The 9,667-nt window shown below is 41.2% G+C and overlaps 1 protein-coding gene across 3 annotated transcripts in view; it reads left to right on the top strand.

Moving 5' to 3' along the window:
* TGFBR3 (transforming growth factor, beta receptor III) overlaps positions 1-9,667 on the top strand; it is a 210,077-nt gene that overhangs the window by 183,402 nt on the left and 17,008 nt on the right. For all 3 annotated transcript variants that reach the window (XM_010860427.1, XM_010860425.1, XM_010860426.1), the window contains one exon: positions 1,807-1,927. In XM_010860427.1, the coding sequence (XP_010858729.1) occupies positions 1,807-1,927 (121 nt within the window). The remainder of the gene's footprint in view (positions 1-1,806; positions 1,928-9,667) is intronic.

Genomic DNA, 9,667 nt, shown 5'->3' with positions numbered 1-9,667 from the left:
AAAGTGATTTAGGCTGTGTTCTTTAGGTTGCCTTAGGGAACATTGGTACCCTAGCCTTGTGGGCCTCCACCTTCCAGTGGCCATCAAGCTTGGGCCATAGTGGACAGTGGTCGAGAGCCATGCAGAACTTCTTGAGTGGCTGTGGGACCCAGAGAATAACTTTAGGAGTTGGGGATCTAGGAGGGGAGGCCTGGCAGTTACCCCTGTCTTTACTGATAGCTGTAGCACTCACCTTTCAGTGAGCCTGGCCTGTAGCAACCCAGCTTCATAGTGTGTCAGTCTGTGAAAATTAGTCCTAATATTTCCTTCTATAACATTTAAAGGAAAGTTCTAAGTACCTGGGGTTGACATGGGATGTGGCCCTAAGCCTAAGGTTATATCCAAGGCAAGGTAGAGTGGAAAGAGCATGGGGGCCGAGAAGGCAGGCCTGATTCTTCCTAACAGGACATTAGCAAGTTCCTGACCTCTCAGAACCTCCGTGTCCTTGTCTGTACCGTTGGAGTAATAGCATAGCCTTCCTTCCTAGGTAGAAGAGCAGGTGAGACAGTGGAGGTGAGGACAGTGGACCATTTATAGAGCTGTTACCGCTGTTCCTCTGTTTACGGCCTATGGTTAATATTTTCACACTCCTATGACTGCTTTCTATGACAATAGACCGAGCCAAAGATTCTTCTAGGAAGAATTCTCAAAGACTGTTGAGTCCAGCCCTGCCTATTACTGATGAAATTGAGAGCAGAGTGTTCAGTGACTTGCCCGGGATCTTGCAGTGAAATTTGTTGTAGACTCTTGCTTAACCAAGGAAACTAGAAGGAAAGTAAGAAAGCTCTTCCTAAACTGCAAATCTTCTCAACGAGTTCTCTCCATGAAAAACCCATTGTTTCCCTTTACCGGAGGGCTGTTGTAAAGACTTTTCTTGTTTGTTTGGGGCAGGGGTTGTAAGAGAGGGGAACTGTCGTATAACATGTATCTGACTTTGATGTTGCTCAGAGCAGCAATGACAATAAAGCCACAAGTCTCTGCTCTTTTGTGACTAGAAGATCTGGAAGCTAGTTAACTTTTCTGGATACCTTGCTATATATAGATTTTTAAAAAATAATTGATATGTTTCCCCTTCCAACAAAAGTGATTGGATGTCACTGACATTAGCATTTCACCTATTGATGGGCATAGACAAGGAGCCAAAGTTATTTTAAAGGAAAAGGTAATGGAAACAGATACACCAGGCTTGGGCATGCTGGTTCTAAGTTTGGAGACTGAAAATAGCTGGAAACAGCTGATCTCATGGCCTCCACCCCTAGGCACAACTCCCTAGGACTTCATTTTGGAACATTAAAAGCAGATGACCCTGGAAAGCTTCATTTTGCATAAGCCTATACTGTAATTAAAAAAATCAAATGCACTCGACAACATGATTATCTTTTTGGACAGCAGATGTAAAATCTGTCACCCTCATAATGCAATACATGAAGTTTCCTACCATCACAAATCACAAACATGAACCGTTTGTGTGTAAGCCAGCTTGATGAAGGGCCAATGTTCGTCATATAGTTATTTTATTTTTCAGACTAAATAACACTAAAACCTCCAGTTGTTTTCTGGGAATCCATCCAGCAATGTTTGCATCTTCAAGTGCAACTGAGAATACACTGAGGCTGCTCTCATAACTCTCAGATTATTGGTGGTTCTTTGAAAACCATCCTGGTATCCTGGTTTTCTGGGGTAAATAGCTGTGAGCTGCTGATAAGGAGCCACAGGACAACCATGCTGGCCCTTTTGAGTGACCCCCTGACTCTGTTCTCTCTGCAGTGTGTGCTTCCTGATGAAGCCTGCACCTCGCTGGATGCCTCAATGATCTGGGCCATGATGCAGAATAAGAAGACGTTCACCAGGCCCCTCGCTGTTATCCACCACGAAGTACCATTTAAAGGTGTGTTCTGTGGAGGCTCGGTCAGAGAACAGCGACCTGTGTGCTACTCATAAAGAAGCTGCTGCTGCTGCTGCTGCTGCTAAGTCGCTTCAGTCGTGTCCGACTCTGTGCGACCCCACAGACTGGAATACTGTAAATCAAAGCCCAGTTTTATTTGAAAGATAAATTAACGACCATTTAGTAGCTTTAGAAAAGAATTCTTTGCCCACAGAGTCTTTTGTTTAGTTGGTTCTCCTGCTGCTGTGCATTAATGATACCTTTGCCAATGACTTCCTCTTTAAATATTAGAGCAAAGTCTTGGTTAGTCTGTTATGACGATGCTGTCACTCGCCCTGCATGCAGATATGCTTCCTCGAGCATGTTGGAGAGGGTTAGAGTTCCTTCTGGAATTGCATGCAGTCCACAGCCCATCTTTCTTTGACCTGCTGGTAAAGGCTGTGCTGGCTACAAGCTATTAGAGTGCTTTGTCAGGGATCACAGATGCCTTTGGGAGGGTACCATGTACGTGAACACCATCTGTCTTAGGTGTCACAGCAGAAAGACATTGAAAACCACTGTTCAAATGTGTTTTTATCATTTCAATTTTAGAATTTTATGCACAGCTCTAGGCTTTCCCTGCTAGCTGGCTGTGGGACTCTGGAGCTCTCCTCTCAGGTCCTTGGGTTTCATTTTCTTTATCTGGAGAAAGAGGGGGTTGGACCATATGACTCCCAAAGGCCTTCTCAGCCATACCACTCAGCTGTACTGTTTGAAGAGGCAAAACAATTTTTCATTCATTTCCCAGCCGTCCTCAAGTTGGTGGGAGATATACGTATTAGATGTTTATTGGTTCCTCATCAATGTTTTTGTTGTTGTTTGTTTAACTTTATTCATTAATTTTTAGCCATTTGAAGCAGTTATAATAGCTGCAGTCTTTCTATAAATGGATTGCCCAAGTAGTTCCTTGTTTATTGGGTCCAAGGGAAAAGAAATAAGAATAAATTAATTGTGTTGCAAAGCATATCATAATCGGGCAACAGCTGGCTCTGTTTTGTACTGTGAAAATGGTGTAACAGCAGCAACAGCCACCCCATACTCCATCTGTTACTCTTACCTATTTTGAGAGAGGTAATTCTGCCAGTAATTGAAGGCAGCAGCTTGCTTTTTCTTGTGCCAGACAATAATTAGGCATTAATATTGCAGCAGTATAACTTCCAGTAATTCATTCATTCATTCTTTAAGTCTGGTGGTATTTTTTTAAGTAATTCCTCTTGTAAATTAGGTAATTACCTTTATTTAAACTTGATGTATAATTATCCTGAAAGTTCAATGTTTTCTTTACATAAAAGTTCAAGAGGAAAGTTTTACCAAATATCAAAGCGATTTCATGAGATTTGCTAATTGAGACTAGGTTTTAGTGGAGACGCATGCGGTGAAGAAAGTTCATTGCCTAGGTTTGTTAAACAAATTGAGAAGGATAGGCTGTAGGCTGGCTTCCCAGGGGCTGTATGCAAATGCTCTTTCTAACTTTACACTGAATGGGGTAGGTTTCCTGGCAGTTTTTAGCCTGTTTGAGTGACTCCACTCATCTTTGATGTTTATTTCCCTTTGACTCTAGAAGCACTTCTCCTCAGTGCAGACAATTAGAATCTGTGCTCTCCTTCTACCTCTCAGGGAATTGGAATAATCATTTATAAGAGGAATGTGACTATTTGCCTGATAGTATTGGTTTCTTTGAAAAATAACAGTATCATGAGTGTTCTTCCTGCCAGACAGCCTATGTGTTACTGTATTAAGATAACAAATACCCCAGTATCCGTGGGCTTCCCCGGTGGTGCTAGTGGTAAAGAACCTGCCTGCCAAGACGGGAGACATAGGTTTGATCCCTAGGTCAGGAAGATCCCCTGGATGAGGGCATGGCAAAAGCACTCCAGTATTCTTGCCTGGAGAATCCAATGGACAGAGGAACCTGGTGGGCTACAGCCCATGGGGTTGCAGAGCGTTGGACACAACTAAAGCAACTTAGCACACACAGTATCTCTGGAAGTGGGCAGATCTCTTGTTGGGAATAACTTTGGGACTAAAAATTTCCCAATGGGACAGTTTACTGTCCTTTGACTACATGGATACTCTTTGGAGACCTGGCCGAAGTTCCAGCTCTCCCTGGCCATTTGGTCCATCTTATTTCTCAACACTTGGTTTTTCTGGGGCAGCAGATAGAGGTTGTCTACTTCACAGTCAGCCAGAGAGCTGCTTTATGGCTACCACTGCCAGTAGCAAGGGCTCATTTCAGGTGATGTTTCTTTCTTCTCTGGGCAAGCAGAATAGGCCATCAAAAGTAAGTAAGTAATTCTGAGTCCTTCCTCTGGGCCACTGTTGTGTTTTTTTGGTGGGGGGAGGCACTGTTATTAATGGAACGTTCCTGAGTTTCACAGCACATCTTTGCCACCTTTGATCTCTCAGTCCCTTGGGAACCAACTCTGGGACTAGAATTGTTTTGCTTAAATTTTCAATAATGATGATGCTAGTGGTAATGATGAAGATGGAGATGATGATAATGTTGATCTGACATTTATTGAGCATTTACTTAGTGCAAGGCTTTGTCCTAAATGTTGTTTGTGGGTAAGTCTATTATAGAGTAAGGGTAAGTAACTTGGCCAAGGTCACACCACATAAATAAATGGTGGGTCTGGGATTCAAATCAAGGAACTTTGAGCCTATGCTCTTAAATCTTTATGCCTTATCCTAGGTGGAGGTTGATTCTCAGTTCAGTTCAGTTCAGTTGCTCAGTCGTGTCCAACTCTTTGCAACCCCATGGACTGCAGCACACCAGGTCTCCCTGTCCATCACCAACTCCTGGAGCCTACTCAAACTCATGTCCATTGAGTTGGTGATACCATCCAACCATCTCATCCTCTGTCATCCCCTTCTCCTCCCGCCTTTAATCATTCCCAGCATCAGGATCTTTTCCAATGAGTCTGTTCTTTGCATCAGATGGCCCAATTGATTCACAAATATTGAAGTTTCAGCTTCAGCATCAGTCCTTCTAATAAATATTCAGGACTGATTTCCTTTATGTTGATTCTAGTTTTTAATAAAATCTACAAGCAACACAGTCATCTGTCCTTTCATACGCCTCTTCCTGGCCTCTTCCCCAGTTCATGCCATATCACATTGGTATGCAGGTTAGTACCCAAATGCTCTAATAATTATGAAAAGAAGGTGAAGAGTTTTAGGGAAAAACATCTGTTCCACAAAAGGGTTAAGATATTAGGAAACACATAAACTATTTAAGAGTCTTAAAGTTTAGGACAAGTTTTGTGACTTTGAATTGTAACTCAAAGAAAAGCCCAGGAAACGTGAATAGTTTATGCATATTATGGTTTATGGCAAAACAATTAAAATAGTTGAGGTGGTGCCATCCTACCATATTTTCTGAAGTATCTTGAAATATAGGCATGTTAGTGCTATTTTCTTTCGATGCTGTGACTGCTTTTTACAGCATTTGAGAACACTTGGGCTTACATAATGAAAATGATTACACCACGTCAGCAATGATTTTTTTTTTTAAATGGTGAAAGGGAAAAGTAATCATTTCTCTGAAGTTTAGGGCATATATATATATATATATAGGGGGAAAATGAGCACAAAAGGACATTCCCAAATTTGCCATGCTTTATGTACAATCTATAATTCTTAGCAAGTTAAGTGTTTAAAATACTGAATTTTCTCCATATTTCCACCACATAACTTTTTAAATATTAAACTACGCTCAGGACAGCACCTGGCATATCATGGGCACTCAGTAAATGTTAATTTCCTTTCCTTCCTCTTAACATCTCAGCCATACTAGGCTTTCTGAGGGGATTAGAGGGGAGTGAAAGGGCAAGTTGTGAATGTCAGTTGGAAATTAATCCAAGAGAGGCGTTGCTTTTTGGAACACATTTTATTTTTCCAGAACAAAAATATACTTTAAAGCACCAGCCAGGTTTTGTCCTCAGGCAGAGGTAAAGATGAGGGGAAGCCAAGGAGAAAGATGGTAGAAATGCTTAGTTAGCAGATCAAGACATTCAGTCTATTCAGTAAGGGAGAGGTATCATAGGTTCTTTTTTTTTTTTTTTTTAATTTTATTCAGTGTGCTTCACATTTTGAAAACCTTATAGTTTCAAAAATTTCAAATCTAAACAAAAACAAGAAATAGTAGAATGAACTCCTACAAACCACTCATCTGGTTTCCACAATTACCAATTCATAGCCAATTTTGTTTTATTACTTCCTGTCTCTGGATTGTTTAGAAGGAAACCCAGACATTTCATTTGATTCACAAATATTCCAATATGCACCTCTAAAGTCTGAGATCCATCAAAAGATCTTGAGTAGAGAACCGAGCATCAGATCATTTAGGAAGAGTACTCTGAAAGCTGCATGGAGGTTAAGTTGCTAGGGCTTGTATGCAATAATAAAAAATATATGATTTTTTTGTGAAGGTCGCTGAGTCGTGTTTGACTCTTTGCAATCTCATGGACTATACAGTCCATGGAATTCTCCAGGCCATAATACTGGAGTGTTATTAATAATAGCCTTTCCTTTCTCCAGGGGATCTTCCCAACCCAGGATCGAACCTAGGTCTCCTGCATTGCAGGTGGATTCTTTACCAGCTGAGCCACATATTTATGGTTATTTATTCCAAAAACATTTATTGAGGATCTACTATATGCTTGGCATATAGTATACAAATTTTCCTATGTTTGATGCCTTTACAATCTAATGCATGGAGAAAGGAATGGCTACCCATTCCAGTATTCTTGCCTGGAGAATTTCATGGAAAGAGAAGCCTGGCAGGTGAGGGGTCAAAAAGAGCCAGACCCGACTGAGCGACTAACACTTTCCCTACTTTCATTATAGCTTAAAATAAATATGAAGATATAATCTAATGCACTACTGATGTTTTGGGCTGGATAACTATTTGCTGTGGGGTGTTGACCTGTGAATTGTGGGATGTTAAGCAGCACCCCTGGCCTCTGCCTACTGAATGTCCTTAGCAAACCCTTTCACCACCAGTTGTGACAACCCAAAATGTGTCTGAATGTTTCCAAATGTCCCCTGGAGAGCCTAGTGGGCAAAAATCACTCCCGGGTGAGAACCACTGATCTAGTAGAAGGATACAGAGAAGTGAGAAGGCAATTACAGTGAATGCCATAAATATTGAAAGAAGCCAGAGAAGGGATTAATTTACAGTGTGGTTAAGTTAGTAAAAACTGTATCTTTGGTGGCCTGCACAAGCTTCTTTATCTGCCCTCTGTGCCAAATACTAATAGATGTGGGTACCGGTTAGACACACCTCATTTCCCTATGGGCCTGCCCAGTCCTGCCATGTTTAGGAGAACTGAATTGAAAGTGGGAGGACAGAAGTTGTGGTCAGTTACTCATGCATAACCCGAGAAATAACTTTTTTATGAAAACCACGACTAAACAACTGAGGAGGGAAGTTTTGGTTCTAGAGGCAGACCAAAGTTTGCTCAGAGTACATGAAAAGATTTAATTCAGAATGTTGATTATAGTTTGTTCTTCTGTACAGAAATCTTTATTGTTAACATTTCTCTTTACAGCAATGGCTAGGATTCCTTTCTTGCAATCGTACCCTTAAACCAAAAGTAAATATTGTTGGGTCCACTCTTTTCCTTTCAGCATGCCAACTCAATTATAGGGTTCCAGTGGAGATCAAACTATTTTAGTTATAGTCGGGGTTTATTGGGAATTTTGGAACACAAAAGTAAGAAGATAAAATCCTTGAACCTTGGTTCTGCAGCCTGTGCTTGTTATTGTTTATGCGCAGAAAGCGTGGAGGAACTTCACCTCTGGGGAAATGAGCAACAACTGTTTGTGCTTAGCTGAGTGAGAAGGCCCCTATTTGGGGTGGGGTAAGAGGGTTAGGTAATAATGTAAATCCATTAAGAATTTTCAAACAGTGTCATCTATCACACAGGCTTCACTGTAAAACCTACATTCTCACATACAAGGTCTCCTTAAGGGAGAATCATTATTTGAAACCTTTTGGGGATTCTGAGTGACAAAGTTTAACCATGGGTGGTTGATTGGATGGAACTCTTCCCAGAAGTGTGTATATTTCTCGCATGATGAACCCTATAGAGACCTTTAAATGCCTTTGGACTTAGTTCAGCGTATCAAACCACTACTTTTTACAAATAGGAGAATTTTGTGGTTAGATGCCCCTACTTCATAGGACCCTTGGGAATTTAAAATGAGAAAATATAAGTGAAGGCTTTTTTGTTGACTGTAAAACACTATACAATGTACAGATGTTAAGGCATCATTGTTGCTTCATTGCTGCCAATAAGGCTGGTGGGGCCAACCTCCCAGGAGACAGTCTCTTATGTGCCTTGTGTAGTTGGTATGTGTTCTGCACACTGAAATACATTTTCTTAAAAACACACAATTATTTTAGTTTTCTTAGTGATTTTAAGTATAACTTTCTCATATATCCTAAGCCCAGGGGCACTATGCTGCACACCTCCGGGGGTACCCTTCAACTGTAGTGGCTTTGTTTCATCCCATAGCATTCCTCCCCCTGGAGCTAGACTGTGATACCCCATGCTTCACGATTTAATCCTGAGATTTAACAATCCTGTCTAGCTTCTCTTATTTTTATAAACATCAACTGAAATGCTGCTTGTTTTGGTCAATTTTTCACAATTCTTTTTTTTTTTTTGCTTTACTTTGGATTCCAGAACAAGGTGTGTGTTCCTTTTTTATTGAATAAAAGTGGAGATGAGGAGAGGCACTAAACATGTTACTTTTAAACTCTGGAGAACAGGGGTAGAGTCTGTGTGCCAGGACTTAACACACTTTTTCTATAAAGAGCCAGATGGTGAATATGTCCAGTTTGTGGCTTATGGAGTCCCTGCCTCACTACTTAACTGCTGTTGCAGCCTAAGAGTGACCGTGGACAGTATATAAATGAGTCAGCCTTGTTATGTTCAAATAAAACTTTACGAATAGATTTGTATTGTGTATAATTTTCACGTCATGAAACATTTTGATTTTTGTTCAATGATTTACAAATATAAAATTCATCTTTAGTTCACTTGTACAAAAATAAATGGTGGACTGTGATAGGCTGCCCTGTGGCCAGTGATACTCTCACTGTTGAGAAGAGCACATAGCTGTGCACAAGCAGCTGCTTAATCAGTGCTTCTCTAGCTAAGGACAGAGCCACACTCACCAGTCATTTAGCCTGCTAGGCAGAATGTGGAATCCTGGGTCAGCCCCTACCCTGATGCTTTCCAGCTGTGACCTTGGGCTGGTCACATGATAAAGAATTTCAGGCTGCTTTTTTGTAAGATAGTGATAAGAATTCTGTTTCTGCCTCCCTAATGGGGCTGGTTGTAACCTCAAATGAGATCAGGCTCTATAGCACTCTCTGAACATGAAGGCATTATAGAAATGTCAAAGCGTATTTCAGTCTTATTCCAAAATTCCGCTATTGCCTCGGTTTACAAAACAGTGTGTTCATGCTAAGTCGCTTCAGTCGTGTCCAACTCTTTGCAACTCCATGGACTGCAGCCTGCCAGGCTCATCTGTCCATGGAATTCTCCAGGCAAGAATACTGGAGTGGGTTGCCATTCCCTTCTCCAGAGGATCTTCCTGACCTAGGGATCAAAAACAAGTCTTCTGCATTTGCAGGCAGATTCTTTACCGTCTGAGCCCTCAGGGAAGCCTGATGAATCGAAAAGTACAGCA

This window comes from Bison bison, unplaced genomic scaffold (genome assembly GCF_000754665.1).
Source record: "Bison bison bison isolate TAMUID 2011002044 unplaced genomic scaffold, Bison_UMD1.0 scf7180017864466, whole genome shotgun sequence".
Classification (NCBI taxonomy): Eukaryota; Metazoa; Chordata; class Mammalia; order Artiodactyla; family Bovidae; genus Bison; species Bison bison.
The sequence above is the reverse complement of the archived record's forward strand: the minus strand, read 5'-3'. Positions and strand labels throughout refer to the sequence as shown.